Below are 18,665 nucleotides of genomic sequence, written 5' to 3' on the forward strand. Positions count from 1 at the left end.
AACGGGCCTTTTGTCCACTGAGTCCTCACCAACTATCAATTACCCGTTCACACTAGTTCTGTGTTATCCCATTTTCTCATCCACACTAGGGACAATGTCACAGAGACCAATTAACCTACACGCCCACACGTCTTTGGGACGGGGGAGGAAACCAGAGCACCCGGAGGAAACCCACGCAGTCACAGGAAGAACATGCAAACCCCGTCACACACAGACAGCATCCAAGGTCAGGATCGAACCCGGGTCCCTGGCGCTGTGAGGCAGTGGATCTGCCAACTGCCAACGCTGTTGGGAAGGTCAGTAACTGTGATAGACTGGGCAATGATTAGTAAACAGCAGCAACCCTCCTGAATCAGATCTCGATAATCAGAAGTTAAAGAACCAACAAGGCAATGCACGGTCTGCAGTCGGTGACAATCGGTTGTTACGTCATCGATGTGCGTTCCCTTCAATACTCCGGGACCTGGCAAGAGGCTTTCAAGTCAAGAGCAGCTGGCAGTGCACAACGTTGAAATGTTTTTGTGTGTTACATTGTCTGAATCAACAACTAGAACCAGGAAGGAAGCTAAGCATTATTTAACAGGAAACATCCACGGATAAATCAATCACTTTTCCCCTTGTAGCCTTGGAAACAATACTGTATGACGTGGGAGAGGTTACTCCAAGGATACAGACTGAGGTATATTACAGCAAGGAGGCCATTCAGCCCACCGTGACTGAAAGTAAGCATGCAGGTACAGCAGGCAGTGAAGAAAGCAAATGGCATGTTGGCCTTCATAACAAGAGGAGTTAAGTATAGGAGCAAAGAGGTCCTTCTGCAATTGTACAGGGCCCTAGTGAGACCACACCTGGAGTATTGTGTGCAGTTTTGGTCTCCAACTTTGAGGAAGGATATTCTTGCTATTGAGAGAGCCCAGCGTAGGTTCACCAGGTTAATTCCCGGGAAGGCGGGACTGTCATATGCTGAGAGAATGGAGCAGCTGGGCTTGTATACTCTGGAGTTTAGATGGATGAGAGGGGATCTGCAGAAGGACCTCTTTGCTCCTTCGTTTCCTATCTCTGGCCTTTATTCCAACCATCTGAGTGTCAGAGGTTACGGGGAGCAGGCAAGAGAATGGGGTTAGGAGGGACAGATGGATCAGGCATGCCTAAATGGCAGAGTAGACTCGATGGACCGAATGGCCTAATTCTGGTCCTATCACTGTGATCTGGCTATTACCCCCCCCCCCTCCCCCCACCCACGCCTGTGTCGACCTATTACTTGACACACCTTGTCATTTCTCTCCCCTATCCCAGCTTGTCTCCCCTGCAATCAGCCTGAAAGAAAGGTCTCAACCCAAAACCTACCCACGTTCTCCAAAGATGCTGCCTGACCCGCTGAATAACTCCAGCACTGGGTGTCCATTTGCGTCAACCAGCTTCTGCAGTTCTTTGTTTCTGTACTCTATACCCTGACTAACGAGGGGCTCAATGTACCAAAAGCCTTCTTCACCACCCTTTCTCCCCGTGACACCACTTTCAGGGAACTATACTCGTTTCAGGGTACTCGTAGATCCCCTCTGCTGTACAACATTCCTTTTCATCTCTCATTAAAACTTTGCAAAATAATTGTATCAGCTGCTCTTCGAGCCAATGCATTCCTGTTCTTAATAACTTACTGTTTCAAAATATTTGCATTTTACATTTGGCATGTTGGCATTTTTGTTATATTTGTATTTTGTGGTAATTTGCCCCACATGGAACGAGTTTTGCCATGTTTACTCATCTTAGGATCCTGGGAGGAAACCGTAGCACCCGGAGAAAACCCACACGGTCAAGTCAACTTTAAGCCAAGTCAACATTATTTGTCACATACACATACAAGATGTGCAGTGAGATGAAATAATTTGTAGTAAGAAATAAATTAAAAATGAACAAACAAGTTAAGAAACTCGAACCCGAGTCTCTGGCAGCGTGAGGCAGCAGCTCTACCCGCTGCGCCACCGTGCGTTGGAAGTAACTGGAAGTAGGGCCTAAAGTTGAGGTTAGGCTGATTGAGGGGCCGCATGGCCGGGCCGTGTCAAAGTCAACTCTCCCACCTCCCCCCCAACCCTCTCCTTCCCCCCCCCCCCCCCCCCCCCCCCCCCCCCCACCACCCAGCCTCAGCAGCTATGTGCACATTGTCACCTGCACAAGCACAGCGCAAATACAATGAAAAGCAGCACAGGCACACGGACAAACTATTCATAAACCATCCATCAACATTTCTAAAAGACTATGCAAAAACGCAAGACATCAGTTCAAAAACATAGCTAGAAAAAGCACAAGTCCGTGGCTGAGGTGGGATTAGGGTTGCTCGGGTCGGTTCTTCTCCATCATGGCTTGGCTCAGCCATCAAGCACGACACCCGGAGGCTGCAGCGAATCGTCCAATCAGCTGAGAAGGTTATTGGCTGCAACCTTCCCTCCATTGATGAACTGTACACTGCAAGGGCCAGGAAGCGAGCCCTCTGACCCCTCTCACCCTGGCCACAAACTCTTTGAATCACTTCCCCCTGGAAGGCGACTCCGGACTGTCAAAGCCGCCACAGCCAGACATAAAAACAGCTTTTTTCCACGAGTAGTTGCTCTACTCAATAACCAAAAATCTGTAGCCTTCTTTTGCTCTGGTATTATATTTAATGCACATGTTTAATCAATAATGTTTTATTATTAATGTTTAATGTTTTATGTGTCATTCCAAACTGTTTCTGTATGTCATGTTGTCACTTGCGGGCGGAGCACCAAGGCAAATTCCTTGTATGTGAATACTTGGCCAATAAACTTATTCATTCATTCATTCAAGAACCTGGTGGTAGCAGGAAAGTATCTGTTCCTGAACCTGGTGGTGTACATCCCAATGCTTTCCACTCGTCACTTTAATTTCATGTTTCATGTATCTTGTGTTTTTATGACTGTCGGCAGATCAATTTCCCTCCTGGGACAAATAAAGTTCTATCGTATCATATTGTATCGTATCCTACCAAGTCCGTGCTGACCAGCGATCACCCGTACACTAGCTCTATCCTTAACACCAGGGACAATTTGCAGTAGCCAATTAACCGACAAACCTGGATGTCTTTGGAATGTGGGAGAAAACTGGAGCACACGGAGAAAACCCACGCGGTCACAGGGAGAACAAACTCTGTACAAACAGCACCTGTGGTCAGGATTTGATCCTGGGTCTCTGGCGCAGTATGGCAATGGGCCTGTCCCACTTAGGCGATGTTTTAGGCGACTAGACTGTCGCCACATGTTCGCCGGGGTGTCACCTGTACGGTCGTGAGTCGTCTCTTCAGTTGCCCAAAGAGTCGTAGCGTCTTTCTGGTCGCCGCTGGATTTTCAACATGTTGAACATTTTTTGGAGACAGTCGGCGGCAGTGAGTTTGACGCCAATGAGCGTAGCTTGACTTCTCCTGACGTCGGTGCTGTCGTAGTTGTGGCCAGGTTAACGTAGGTTGTCACCAGGTGCTGACTTAGGTTTTTTTTTTGTTGTTAAAGTAATGATTCTATTTCAAATTTTATGTCGGAGGGGTCCAGTCGCCGGTTTTTCGGCGAACTGCAGTTGACTAAAAATAGCCCAAGTGGGACAGGCCCATAAGGCTCGACCGCTGGCCCATAAGTCACCGTGCAACTTCCGCTGCTAACTCTCCCCACCATTAGTTAACCGATGAAAACTGGCTTGTGCTCTCCTGACTCCACTTTACTCAACATTACTTTGACCTCCAGCGAGAAAAACGTCTCCCAGTTTAGCAGTCAATTAGATCAGAGCTAACCTGCCTAAAAATAACCTCCTCATCTAGGAGACAGCAGTCCCTTACACAAAGTATACAAAACACAACCTCGTCTCAAAAACATCAATGGCTTTGGCCTCGTCTACAGGTTCAAAATACTTCACATTCATCTGCAAACAATAACGTTTCAGTAGTGAGAATGAGTCACTTTCATGTCTACTTCGCACTATATTTTGCTTCGTTAGAAGGCCTCATCGAAAGGGCCTGTCCCACTGTACGAGGTAATTCAAGAGTTCTGCCGAGTTTCCCCTGATTCGAACTCGGAGATTTACGGTAATAGCCGCTCCTAGGTACTCATGTTGAAAAAACCTCACGAGTTACCACGTTTCCCGAGTACCTGCCGTTAGCGTTACAAGCCGCTAAGAGACGTCCCGAGCTCCAACGTAACCGCTGCGTACATTGTACGTACTTACCACGAGTTTGATTTGTTTTTTTAAACTCGGGAGTGCTCTTGGGTAAACTCGTATAGTGGGACAGGCCCTTTAGTTTAAGTTTAGTTTAGAGATACAGAGCGGAAACAGGCCCTTCGGCCCACTGAGTCTGCGCTGACCAGCGATCACCCCGCACATTAACACTATCCTACACACACACACACACCAGGGACAAGTTACAATTTTTACCAAAGCCAATTAACCTACAAACCTGCACATCTTCGGAGTGTGGGAGGAAACCGGAGCACCCGGAGCGGAGAACGTACAAACTCCATGCAGACAGCACCCGTAGAGAGGATCGAACCTGGGCCTCTGGAGCTGTGAGGCAGCAACACTACGCCGCGCCACCTTGACGTCCTCTCCACCAAAGACTATACATGATTACAATCAAGTGCCCACTATGTATAACTGCAGGGTAATGGGTGTGCTTAGTGCAAGATAAAGACCAGTAAAGACCAATTAAAGATAGTTCATGGGTAGTAAGAAATACTGCTATTGAAATAAAGATTTAATAGAGTAGAGCGATAATTAATAATTACAGATCCACTTCTGGGACCAGCACCTAGAGAGTCGCCTCGCTGCGACACCATCTTGGATTATTGTATATTTTATTCATTAATGTGACTGTAAAGATTCATAGTCACGGAATGATACAGCGTGGAAACAGGCCCTTCGGCCCAACCTGCCCGCTCCGACCAACATGCCCCAGCTACACTAGTCCCACCTGCCCGCGTGTACTCCATATCCCTCCAAACCTGTCCTATCCATGTACCTGTCTAACTGTTTCTTAAATGTTGGGATAGTCCCAGCCTCAACTACCTCCTCTGGCAGCTTGTTCCACACACCCACCACCCTTTGTACGAAAATGTTACCCCTCAGGTTCCTATTAAATCTTTTCCCCTTCATCTTGAACCCATGTCCTCTGGTCCTCAATTCCCCTACTCTAAGTAAAAGACATCCACACGATCTATTCCTCTCATGATTTTATACACCTCCATAAGATAACGCCTCATCCTCCTGCGCTCCAAGGAATAGAGACCCAGCCGACTCAACCTTTCCCTATAGCTCACACCCTCTAGTCCTTGCAACATCCTTGTGCAGTTTTCCATACCTATATCACAAGGACTCTGCTTCACAAGGAATGCATTAAAACATTTAAAAACATATATAAATGTTTATAAACATTTTGAAATGCTTTTTAAGGGCCTGTCCCACTTAGGTGAGTTTTTCAGCGACCGGAACCCCCCCCCCCCCCCCGCATGACAATGTCTACGACAAGCTACAACCTACCACCTAGTTGACACCGGCGATCCATTAGGACGTCCACTTACGACCAAACAGGCGACAACCAAAGTCAACCTACGTCCACCCGCGTCAAGCTATCACCCTGTCGACGACAACTGAAGACAATTCAGTCGCCGGTCGGTACCTGTCGCTGGTTGACGTAGGTAGTCGCCAATGGAATTCACCAAAGTCAGCACCTGGCGACAACCAACGTCACCTGGCGACAACTTACGTCATCCTGGCGACAACCGGCGACAGCACCTACGACAGGAGAAGACAAGCTACGTCAAGCCCACAGTCGCCAAAAAGTTTTGAACAATTTCAAAATTCAGCGGCGACCAGAAAAACGTTGCGACTCTTTAGGCGATTTGAAGAGGCAACTCACGACCGTACAGGCACCACCCCGCGACCATGTGGCGACAGCCTAGTCGCCAAAAAAAATTGCATATGTGGGACGGGTTAAAAGGCTACAAGAAGTACAGCGGAGGCACAAATCTTTTTTTCAAAGGACCAATCAAAGGATTATTCCATTTATCCTGTATCTGTACACGGTGGATGGCTTGATTGTAATCATGTATAGTCTTTCCACTGACTGGATTGCACGCAACAAGAAAAAAAAGCTTTTCACTGTACTTGAAACACGTGACAATAAACTAAGCTATATTAGAATGTTCCTCTTTACTGTTGAACCCAATCTGAACATTAGTTTGAAGAAGGGTCTCGACCCGAAACGTCACCCATTACTTCTCTCCAGAGATGGTGCCTGTCCCGCTGAGTTACTCCAGCTGTTTTTGTCTACCTCCAATCGGAACATTGCCTGATGCCCCGACTACAGGCTGGAGACGCACGAGACTGCAGATACGGGAAACGTGAGCCAAACACAGTGCTGGAGATGTTCTTCCAGATGTGGTAGCCAGGGCCATTTTCTTCGCTGCCGTGGACAAGAGCAGAACTCGCTATCAAAACATGGAGGGGACGGGGGACACAATTTTTTGGCTGCCGCGCGCACATGCACACACACGCGCGCGAGGAGGCTCAATCCAGCGCTAAATGCAGCTCAACTCTGCCTGTCTCACCGGGTTAACTACAGCTCTGTCTGGACTGACGAGACACCAGCGCTGCTTCTCCACGCTGGCCATATTTCCCACAAGCCCAGGCAGGTTAACCTGGCGGGACAGGCAGAGTTGAGCTGGGTTTAGTGATGTTTCTTTGCACTGGGCTGTGGGCCTAGGGACACAGCTCGCGTCTGACTCCCGACCTCTCTGGCCACCCGTGGAGGAGGGGGGGCACTCGGGACAGTGCCGGAGACCTGGCCGGGATCAATCCTGCCTGCGGTCTGTGCCACGTCTCCCTCCTCCAATCGCCGCACTCTATCCTCAGTCCAACCCCCCCCCCGCCCCCCCACTCCTCCCTCCTCCAATCATCGCGCCCTCGGTCATCAGTCCCACCCCCACTGTCTCGCGGAAAGCGGAGATTTTAAAATACGGACCACAAAAACATGGGGGGGGGGGGGGGGGGGGGGGGGGGGATGATCCCTATCTCTCAAAACATGGGGGGCAGGGACGTGTCCCCTCTGGCCTCCCCCGGGTTTTCCGCCCCTGGCCGCGGATGTCAACAGGATCAGCCATCTCATATCTCATCAGGAAGGCCGGCTCAGTTCACGGGCGAAGTTGGTCATGGAGGGGAGGATGCTCCTCAAACTGCAGAGCATCCTGGACAATACAGCTCACCCCCTCCGTGACACACTGGTCAACCTGAGGAGCACCTTCAGCAACAGACTGGTCCCACCAAGGTGCAGCACAGAACACCACAGGAGATCCTTCTTACCAGTGGCTATCAAACTGTACAACCCCTCCCCCTTCTGTCGTGGAGTAGCCTGATTCACACACAGAGTTGTGAGTCTGTGGAATTCTCTGCCTCAGAGGGCGGTGGAGGTCAGTTCTCTGGATACTTTCAAGAGAGAGCTAGATAGGGCTCTTAAAGATAGCGGAGTCAGGGGATATGGGGAGAAGGCAGGAACGGTGTACTGATTGGGGATGATCAATCATGATCACATTGAAAGGCAGTGCTGGCTCGAAGAGCCGAATGGCCTACTCCTGCACCTATTGTCTGTTGTCTATTGATTCCCCTCCCAAAAAATATTTACACATCCCAAATCCTTCCCACTCGTCATTTTAATTTAATGTTTCATGTGTTTTATGACTGTTGGCAAATGAATTTCCCTCCTGGGATAAATAAAATTCTATGGTATAGACTCAGCGGGCAGCGTCTGTGGAGGGAATGAACAGGCGATGTTTTGGGGAAATCTGCCTTTTCCTTAAGCGAGTCGGAAGAAGGGTCTTGACCCGAAAGGTCACCTATTCCTTTTAAATTGAAACTATAAATAATTATAGAACTGCCTCACCCGCTGAGTTTCACCAGCATTTTTGTCCACCTTCACCAGTTTTCCAGCATCTGCAGTTCTTTCTTAAACCAAAAGAAGAGATCGTTTTGGGTCGGGTTCAGTCCGATGAAGGGTCCCAATCCCAAACGTCATCTGTCCATTCCCTCCACAGATGCTGCCTGACCCACCGAGTTCCTCCGGCACTTTGTGTTTTGCCCAAGATTCCAGCATCCTTCACTTTCACTTAATCTGCAATCTGTTTCACTTGATCACAAAGGTTACAGAAGTGAATAACGCACACCTCCAAATCCAGGAATAGTTTCTTCCCAGCTGTGATCAGGCAAGTGAACCTCCTCATCAGCTAGAGAGCTGTCCTGATCTCCCATCTCCCTCATTGGAGACATTCGAACGATCTTTATTCGGGCTGTATCAGACTTCAATGTTATATCTTTCCACTAAATGTTGTATCCTTTAACTTTGCACTGTGGACGGCTTGATTGTATTCGTGTATAGTCTTTTTTAGGCTGAAGAGCATGCAAACAAAAGGTTTTCTCTGTACCTTGGTACACATGAAAATAATAGTTATAAAGTGATACAGTGTGGAAACAGGCTCTTCGCTCCAACTTGCCCACACCGACCAATCAGTTCTCAATTCCCCTACTCTGGGTTAAGAAATGTGCATTTAGCCATCTATAGTAAAAAGGTCAACAATCTGATTCACTTGAGATAGACACAAAAAGCTGGAGTAACTCAGCGGGTCTGGCAGCATCTCTGGTGAAAAGGAATAGGTGACGTTTCACTTGATCACGAAGGTTATCAGTGATAAAATCAACCCCTACCGCAGATCCCAAACACAACAGATCACAATTGACCTACAAGCTGGGCGGTCATAGTGGCGGAGCGATAGAGTTGCTGCCTTATAGCGAATGCAGCGCCGGAGACCCGGGTGCGATCCCGACTACGGGTGCTGTCTGTACGTTCTCCTCGTGACCTGCGGGGGTTTTCTCTGAGATCTTTGGTTTCCTCCCACACCCCAAAGACGTGCAGGTATTTAGGTAAATTGGCTTGGTATGAATGTGAACTTTTCCCTAGTGTGGAGGACAGCTTTAATGTGCGGGGATCGCTGGACGGTACGGATTCGGTGGGATGAAGGGCCTGTTTCTGCACTGTATCTCTAAACTAAAGCACACCTCACAGAGGGTACAGGTCTCACGCGAGAGAGCAAGAGAGCGATACACACACACACACACACACCTCTCTTTCCTGTCACCATGCGGTTTAACCATCAGCCGACATCAAACACAGGTTTGTTGTGCACACAAAGAGGGAAAACAAAAAGCTGTGCAATTTAATCTCACAGGAGATTAAGAGAAGGAGAAGAAGGGTCTCGACCCAAATCGTCACCTATTCCTTCCCCCCTGAGATGCTGCCGTTCCTGCTGAGTTACTCCCGGTGCTGGCTCGGAGGACCGAATGACCTATTCCTGCACCTATTGTCTATTGTCCACCTTTTTGTGTCTATCTTCGGTGTAAACCAGCATTTGCAGTTCCTTCTTACAAATTGAATTTCAGGTGTGAGTGACAGAGTTTTATATATGTAAAAGCCACAATGCAAACTTCATGCCTGTGGGATGATGTTTATTTATGTGAGATGTTTTCCTCTCTGCACAGAGATCCAGTAAGACATTTAAGATCAATGCAACCATTTAAAAACAGCAGGCAAACAGAATTAGGCCGCTACAAGTGGATGGGAGGGGTTGAGGGGGGAAGGAGTGAGATTCCGTGGGGGGTGAGGGACGGGCAAGGGAAGGGCGTGGGGAGGTGAGGGATCAGGGGCATCACAACGGGTACCTGTCAGCCGCGCCTGCACAGTTGGGGGCTATGCGTGAGTGGTGGAATATTGCGTTGGGGGACCAGGCCTCCCGTATGACAATGGGACCCAACGGGTCCTACTTTATCTAGTTTAATTGGATCCAAATACATCCTCTCTCCAAAGAGCACATAACATTGGTGCAACAGAGGACTTCATTTCAATGGGCGTTAATCAAAATGGAAGTAACAGCTCAAATAATATCACAAAGTTGTACAGCACAGAAGCAGGCCCTTCAGCCCACCTTGTCCATGCCGACCAAGTTGGCTTACTGGGCGAGTCATATTTACCTGCATTTGGGCCAAATCCCTCTAAATCCTTCCAATCCATATATCTGTCAAAATGCCTTATAAAAATTGTAACTTTTGTATCCCCTTCTGCAGCTTCCTGACGGCTCATTTCACATACAGACTACCCTCTGAGTAAATGTCACCTCCGAGCTCCGTCTTTTAAATCTCTCCCCTCTCACCTTAAGCCTACGCCCTCTAGTTTTAGAATCCTCTATGCTGGATAAAAGACTTTGAGCGTTCACTTTATCCAGACCCCTCATGTTCTTATATACCTCAAGAAGGTCACATAGAAACATAGAAAATAAGTGCGGTAGTAGGCCATTCGAGCCAGCACCGCCACTCAATATGATCACGGCTGATCATCCACAATCAGTACCCTGTTCATGCTTTCTCCCCATATCCCTTGATTCCGTTAGCCCTAAGAGCAAAATCTAACTATATCCATCTTTCACTTTTACTTGTACCTCCTCCATCATCTACCGTATCCGCTGTTCCAGGTGTCACCTCCTGAACATCGGTGAGACCAAGCACAGGCTCGGCAATCGTTTCCCTGAACACCTGTGCTCAGACCGCCTTAACCAACCTGATCTCCCGGATGCTCAGCACTTCAACTCCCCCTCCCATTCCGACCTTTCTGTCCTAGGCCTCAAGGTATGAACATTGACTTCTCTAACTTCAAATAGCCCTTGCTTTCCCTCTTGTCATCTTTTTGTCTGAAAAGACCCCACAGTGAAACCACCGGGTTTTGACCTCCAACGCAAGCAATGGGGAACCCTGAACAGAATCCGCACCCTCCATGGAAGAACAGCCCATCACCTGCATAAGTGGGGGATGACAGACAGCCCTGCTTGCGACTGCGCACATCCAGACCAGCCCATCCCAAACATCATAAATATGCTCACTGAGGCTTTTCCCTGGGGGCATCAAAGCCATCCACCCAGCAACTGATGCTGTCCTGGCCTTGACGTCTACCCGTGATCTACAACTTTAGGCTGTGCACGCCGTACGCAAGAAGAAGATTGTCTGAAGAAGGGTCTCGACCCGAAACGTCATCCATTCCTTCTCTCCGGAGTTGCTGCCTGGCCCGCTGAGGTACTCCAGCATTTTGTGTCTACAGCCCCTGTCCCACTTCCGTGTCCTTGGCACGCTAATTACGCCACCTCGTGGCCGCGTTGAGGCGCGACGGTCCCGCGAAGGTCTCGCGCGACTTCATGCACCCGCACAGCCGTCTGGAGCGCGTGACGTCATTTGAAGATGGACACAAAATGCTGGAGTAACTCAGTGGGACCGGCAGCATCTCTGGAGAGAAGCAATGGGTGATGTTTCGTGTCGAGACTCTTCTTCAGTCTGAAAGAAGGGTCTTGACCCGAAACGTCACCCATTGCTTCTCTTCAGAGATGCTGCCGGTCCCGCTGAGCTACTCCTGCATTTTGTGTTTATCTTCAATTTTCTTGGCCCCGCTCTGAGTGTAGGAGTGGGGGCGGATCCGGACCGCAACGGCCGTGAGCCCCAGGCCGAGCCCGGCGATCGTTTCCCTGCTTCTGCTGCTGTCGGAGGTGAGACGTTGTGTCGCGCCAGAGTCTTGTGCCCGTCCCACTTTGGCCGTCAGTTACGCTACAGGCCGGTGGCGCGCGAAGATTTTGTTCGCTACAAAATTTCGGAGCGCCACATGATACCGTGCACAACTCCATACCCCTCCGCACTTCTCAGTGGGACAGGCCCCGCATGGCCACACGATGCCCGTGCGCCTCAACGCGACAACGAGGTTGCGTAATTTGCTTGCCAAGGACACGTAAAAGGTAACAAAAAGCTTTTTACCGTGCTTCGGTACACATGACAATAAACTAAACTAAAAACTCCATCAGCTTCCTACACTCGAAAGAAAAATGTCTCAGCCTATCCAACTTCTCCCTACAACTCAAGCCCACAAGCCCAGGTTCATGTCCATAAGTAATCGGAGAAAATTAGGCCATTCAGCCCATCAAGTCTACTCCACCATTCACTCATGGCTGATCTATCTCTCCCTCCTAATCCCCTTTCTCCTGCCTAGGCCACATAACATCCTGGGGAATCTCGTCTGCGCCATTTCTGACTTGACTTGATATCCTTCCTGTAGCAGGGCAACCAGAACTGCACGCAGTCTACAAAACCTTGCACTTCTGTGCCTTTCAGAAACTATCTCACTCCACAGATGCACCATTCCCAACGTAACCACACATGTGGACTCAGGCACACTGGCAAACATTCACTTTGCAAAAGAGTGGAGCTGTGTTCAGAAATAACTGGAATTTCCTGTAATTAAAGGACTGGAACGAACGGTGGTGGGGGGGGGGGGGGGGGGGGAGAAAGAGGTAGATCTGAACCACAACATTTCAGGCACGGCACAAGATCTTTGGATTCCATTCGAGAACGGAACAAACATTAGAACGGAAATCCCCAAAAGTTGGGAACAGAACTCAGCTTTAGACGCAAGCCAAGGCTATAAATACAAATCAACACTGGGAACGCAAAATATTTTCAAATAGGCGGCTTTTGATTCGAAAAGAAATCTGCCCTGGCGCGTCAATTGCTGTTCTCGAGTTTGGAAAGTCAATCTTTAATTGGATTAAAACGTTTCTGTCGCACAGCCCACATCAATCAGCTCTTCCCCCCCTCAAAGCAATCGTCAACCTCTGAACAAAGACTGCTCTCACCCCACATTGCTCATTCATCAAACATTAGGCAACATCACAGAACTCCGAGACACCTCATCAGATTGTTTACACTGCAAGAAGGGATGCTCCAAAACAAATTCCAGCACTGCAGAGCAACTTAGAGCCACATCTAAAAATACTTAAAGTTATGAATACATTACCACATAAATGAATGTCAATTAGAATCCACCGAATACATAAATTACAATTTGATAACTTTTTACAATAAAAGTTATCTTTAAGCGATACAAAATCTACAAAATCTTTAGGTTCAAGAATCATTCAGCTAAGTACTATATACAAATGCATCCCTTTAAATGCTAATTAATTCTAACTTCTATTTGTAAAATATTAATACTTTTTCAAACCAGATATTGAAGATTGATGCTTAATTTCTGAAATATTATACAAAAAGTTCAAAAGTCAAAGTCAATTGTATTTGTCACATGCACCCGAAGGTGCAGTGAAATGAATTTTCCAGCAGCGATACACTTAAAAATAACACACAATACACAATAAAAGTTAACAAACATCCACCACAGCATTCTTCAGTGTTTTATCAGCGATTTATTGCACAGGTTAGGGCAAACTCTGAAACTAGATTGGTGCCAGATCTGAATATTATTCTACAACAACCATTGTTTTTAAGCAAAGGTAGACAAAAATGCTGGAGAAACGGGTGAGGCAGCATCGATGGAGCGAAGGAATAGGTGGCGATTCGGGTTGAGACTGAAGAAGTGGTCTCATGGAAACATAGTAAATAGGTGCAGGAATAGGCCATTCAGCCCTTCCATCATGGCTGATCATCCAACTTAGTATCCTGTACCTGCCTTCTCTCCATACCCCCTGATCCCTTTAGCCACAAGGGCCACATCTAACTCCCTCGACCCGAAATGTCACCTATTCCTTCGCTCCATAGATGCTGCCCCACCCACTGAGTTTCTCCAGCATTTTTGTCTACCTTCGATTTTTCTAGCATCTGCAGTTCCTTCTTAAACATTGTTTTTAAGCAGATAGTTTTTACAGTTCAATGTTCTGATCTCCTGTGCACAGATCAAGAGCCATACAGCATGGAGAGAGGCCCTTCAGCCGGTCTGTCCATACTAACCAAGTTGCTTCGCTCAGCTTCTGCCCTCTGCCTGTGTTTGTCCCATGTCCTATTTCTGTATCCACCCATATCATTGATTCATTTTACCCCCCCCCCCCCCTCCCACCTCCCCCTCTCCAATCCCTACCATTCTCTCTGACAGCTCGTTCCATACAGTTTCCCCTCAGGTCCCATTTAAATCATTCCTTTCTCACTTTACACTTATGCCCTCTAGTTTTTAAAGACTCCCTTACCTTGGAAAAAAAACTGTCTACCTACATGCTCAATATATTATAATAAACCTCCTTAAATTCACCCCTCAGCCGCCTATACACCAGGGATAAAAAAAAGCCCCAGCCTCTGCTTACAACTTAAACCCTGTTTTCTTGCAAATCTTTTCAGTCATCTCTGTTACTATTTAAAAACTGCCAACGTTTTTACTAGATCCGACAAAGAACAACTCCGTGATCATGCTAGTTTTACACGGAAACTTTTGACAGACACCACAAAGCATTATTAATGCCCCGATCTGAATGGATTTAATTTTGCAACTTTCACTCGATCCTACCAAATATAAACTGTTCATCTGAACTAGTTTCAAGCAACTTTTATCAGAGCCTTCAAAGTACCATTCCATGCCCCGTGCAAGTTTAATGCTTCAATGTTTTTGAAAGATCCTTCGAAGTAAAATTCACCGATCTAAGCTAGATGAATGCTGCATCTTTTACCAGAGCTTCAAAGAACAATTCCCTGATCATAAAAAGTATAATTCGGTGATCTGAATTATTTTTGTACAGCAACTTTTACCAGAGTCTTCAAAGAATAATTCGTGGGTCATAACTAGTTTAATGCTGCGACTTTTTAACCAGACCAGCTGTAACGTTCACCAGATTATTTAAAATATGTTACATGAAACTGAACTAGTTTATTGCTGAAACATTTTACCAGGTGTTTCAAAGTATAATTCGTGGATCTGAACTAGTTTAATCCTACAATTTTTACCAGATCGTTTCATGCATAACTGCGTGAACTGAACTAGTTTGTGGCTGCAACTTTTAAAGAACATTTAAGGTATGTTGTATGAACTGAACTAGTTTATTGCTGAAACTTTTACCAGGTGTTTCAAAGTTTGTCTGCATGATCTGAACTGCAGCGGGTGGTGCAGCAACTTGTCCAGTTTGAAGGTCCCGGAGCAGTGCGGCCGTTCGGCCCTTCCCTGCGCTCCTATCCCACCCACCCACCCGCGGCCCAGTGAGTTACTCACAGCACACACAGCGCGTAGGCCCCGCTCACACTCTCGCTGTCCCGCACCAAGAAGCTGCCGTCCCGGCCGGCCCTCGCCAGCAGCTCCTCGGCCGCCGCCCGGCTCAGGTCGCGGTGGTACCAGAGGCCGGGGTTGGGGCTGGGGCCGGGGCCGGGGCCCGCCATCGCCGGGCGGACAGGACGGGACAGACGGGACGGGCTGCGCTGCGGAGACGACACTCGGCGCCGGGACTCTCTCTCTCTCGCTCTCTCTCCCCCGCGCCCGCGGCCGCGCGCCTCCTCGTCCCCCCCCCCCCCCTGCGTGCGCGGGCACGGCGCCGGCCGCGTCCTCCTGGGCGGGGCTAAGGGATGGGGAGGGGCCTGGAGGACCAGAGAGGAGGGGCTGGAGGACCAGAGGGGGGGACTGGAGGACTGAGGAGGGGTTGGAGGACCAAAGGGGGGACCTGGAGAACCAGAGGAGGGAGGGGCTAGAGGACCAAAGAGGAGGGGCTAGAGCAGAGAGGGAGGGGCTAGACCAGAGAGGGAGGGGCTAGTGGACCAAAGAGGAGGGGCTAGACCAGAGGGGAGGGGCTAGACCATAGAGGGAGGGGCTGGAGGACCAGAGGGGAGGGGCTAGACCATAGAGGGAGGGGCTAGTGGGCCAAAGAGGAGGGGCTAGACCAGAGAGGAGGAGCTGGAGGACCAGAGGGGAGGGGCTAGAGGACCAAAGGGGGGGGCTATGGGAGAGGGGAGGGGCTGGAGGACCAGAGGGGAGGGGCTAGAGGACCAGAGAGGAAGGGGCTAGAGGAGCAGAGAGGGAGGGGCTAGTGGAGCAGAGGGGAGGGGCTAGAGGATCAGAGGGGAGGGGCAAGAGGACCAGAGGGAGGGGCTAGTGGAGCAGATGACAGGGGCTAGAGGACCAGAGAGGGAGGGCCTAGAGGACCAGAGAGGAGGGGCTAGAGGACCAGAGAGGAGGGGCTAGACCAGAGAGGAGGGGCTGGAGGACCAGAGGGGGGGGACTGGGGGACTGAGGAGGGGTTGGAGGACCAAAGGGAACCTGGAGAACCAGAGGAGAGGGAGGGGCTAGAGTACCAAAGAGGAAGGGGCTAGAGCAGAGGGGAGGGGCTAGTGGAGCAGAGGGGAGGGGCTAGTGGAGCAGAGGGGAGGGGCTAGTGGAGCAGGGAGGGGAGGGGCTAGAGGACCAGAGAGGGAGGGGCTAGAGGACCAGAGAGGGAGGGGCTAGTGGAGCAGAGAGGGAGGGGCTAGAGGACCAGAGGGCAGGGGCTGGACCAAAGAGGAGGGGGGCTAGAGCAGAGGGGAGGGGCTAGAGGAGCAGAGAGGGAGGGGCTAGAGCAGAGGGGAGGGGCTAGACCAGAAGGGAGGGGCTGGAGGACCAGAGGGGAAGGACTGGAGGACCAAAGAGGAGGGGCTAGAGGACCAGCGAGGAAGGGGCTGGAGGACCAGAGGGCAGAGGGGCTGAGGACCAGAGGGGAGGGGCTGAAGAACCAGAAGGGGAGGGGCTAGAGGACCAGAAGGGGAGGGGCTGCAGGACCAGAGGGGAGGAGCTGGAGGACCAGAGGGAGGGGCTAGAGGACCAGAGGGGAGGGGCTAGAGGACCAGAGGGGAGGGGCTAGAGGACCAGAGGGGAGGGGCTGGAGTACCAGAGGGAGGGGCTAGAGGAGCAGAGGGGAGGGGCTAGAGGACCAGAGAGGAGGGGCAGGAGGACCAGAGAGGAGGGGCTAGAGGACCAGAGGGAGGGGCTAGAGGAGCAGAGGGGAGGGGCTAGAGGAGCAGAGGGGAGGGGCTAGACCAGAGGGAGGGGGGCTGGAGGACCAGAGGGGAAGGACTGGAGGACCAAAGAGGAGGGGCTAGAGGACCAGAGAGGGAGGGGCTGGAGGACCAGAGGGGAGTGGCTGGAGGACCGGAGGGGAGGGGCTAGTGGGCCATAGGGGAGGGGCTGGAGGACCAGAGAGGGACATATATGTACATTATATATTGTGAAATAATATATATTATGTTATCTTATATCTATATATATGTAATATATAATCCACTTGCATATATATCCTGATATATATATTGTAATATATTTAGTCCATATATATATGTCTACCTATATAATATGATGTGATATATAAGAAATTTTATAATGTATAATTATACATATCTGTCCTATTCTATTATATAACGCAATAAAACGCACCACCCCCTCAATTTATAGAAACTTACAAAATTCTTAAGGGGTTGGACAGGCTAGATGCAGGAAGATTGTTCCCGATGTTGGGGAAGTCCAGGGCAAGGGGTCACAGTTTAAGGATAAGGGGGAAATCCTTTAGGACCAAGATGAGAAAAACATTTTTCACACAGAGTGGTGAATCTCTGGAATACTCTGCCACAGAAGGTAGTTGAGGCCAGTTCATTGGCTATATTTAACAGGGAGTTAGATGTGGCCCTTGTGGCTAAAGGGATCAGGGGGTATGGAGAGAAGGCAGGTACAGGATACTGAGTTGGATGATCAGCCATGATCATATTGAATGGCGGTGCTGGCTCGAAGGGCTGAATGGCCTACTCCTGCACTAGTTTCTACGTCTATGTCTATGTTTAAATGTCTGGAATATTCAGACTCAGCAGCTGAGGCAGAACCAGGCGGCTGGCGTACCCAGGTGCTCTCTGTAGAAGTTGGTTGTAGAGGGTTTGTAGCCATGTCAACAGCCAGACTCCTGAAGGGAATGGGAGTTCGAGGACAAGCCTTCCCCATAACACTGCTCTCTCTCCCCATCCCCCCGACTCGCAACAAGGACAGTCTCCCTAATCCTCACCTTCCACCCCACTAGCCGTCACATATAACAAATAGTCCTCTGTCATTTCCGCCACCTCCAACGTGACCCCACCACTCGCCACATCTTCCCATCTCCCCCCCGTCTGCTTTCCGCAAAGACCGCTCCCTCCGTAACTCCCTTGTCAATTCTTCCCTTCCCTCCCGCACCACCCCCTCCCCGGGCACTTTCCCTTGCAACCGCAAGAAATGCAACACCTGTCCCTTCACCTCCCCCCTCGACTCCATTCAAGGACCCAAGCAGTCGTTCCAGGTGCGACAGATGTTCACCTGCATCTCCTACAACCTCATCTACTGCATCCGCTGCTCTAGATGTCAGCTGATCTACATCGGTGAGACCAAGCGCCGGCTAGCCGATCGTTTCGCCGAACACCTCCGCTCGGTTCGCAATAACCAACCTGATCTCCCGGTGGCTCAGCACTTCAACTCCCCCTCCCATTCCCCAATCGACCTCTCTGTCCTGGGCCTCCTCCATGGCCAGAATGATCACCACCTGAAACTAGAGGTGCAACCCCTCATATTCCGCTTGGGCAGTCTGCACCCTAGCGGCATGAACATTGACTTCTCCAACTTCCGGTAGCCCTTGCTGTCTCCTCCCCTTCTCAGCTCTCCCTCAGCCCTCAGGCTCCTCCTCTTCCTTTCTCCTTTCTTCTCCCCACCCCACCCTACATCACTCTGAGGAAGGGTTTCGGCCCGAAACGTTGCATATTTCCTTCGCTCCATAGATGCCGCTTCACCC

At 49.7% G+C, this 18,665-nt stretch overlaps 1 protein-coding gene across 1 annotated transcript in view; it reads right to left on the reverse strand.

Annotated features, from left to right (window-relative positions):
• inppl1a (inositol polyphosphate phosphatase-like 1a) overlaps positions 1-15,284 on the reverse strand; it is a 157,026-nt gene extending 141,742 nt beyond the window's left edge. Inside the window, 1 exon segment of the mRNA XM_055631529.1 lies at positions 15,113-15,284. Coding sequence (XP_055487504.1) covers positions 15,113-15,276 — 164 coding nt within the window. The 5' untranslated portion in view covers positions 15,277-15,284.
• Positions 15,285-18,665: the final 3,381 nt, after the last annotated feature.

Source organism: Leucoraja erinacea, unplaced genomic scaffold (assembly GCF_028641065.1).
Source record: "Leucoraja erinacea ecotype New England unplaced genomic scaffold, Leri_hhj_1 Leri_78S, whole genome shotgun sequence".
Taxonomy (NCBI): Eukaryota; Metazoa; Chordata; class Chondrichthyes; order Rajiformes; family Rajidae; genus Leucoraja; species Leucoraja erinaceus.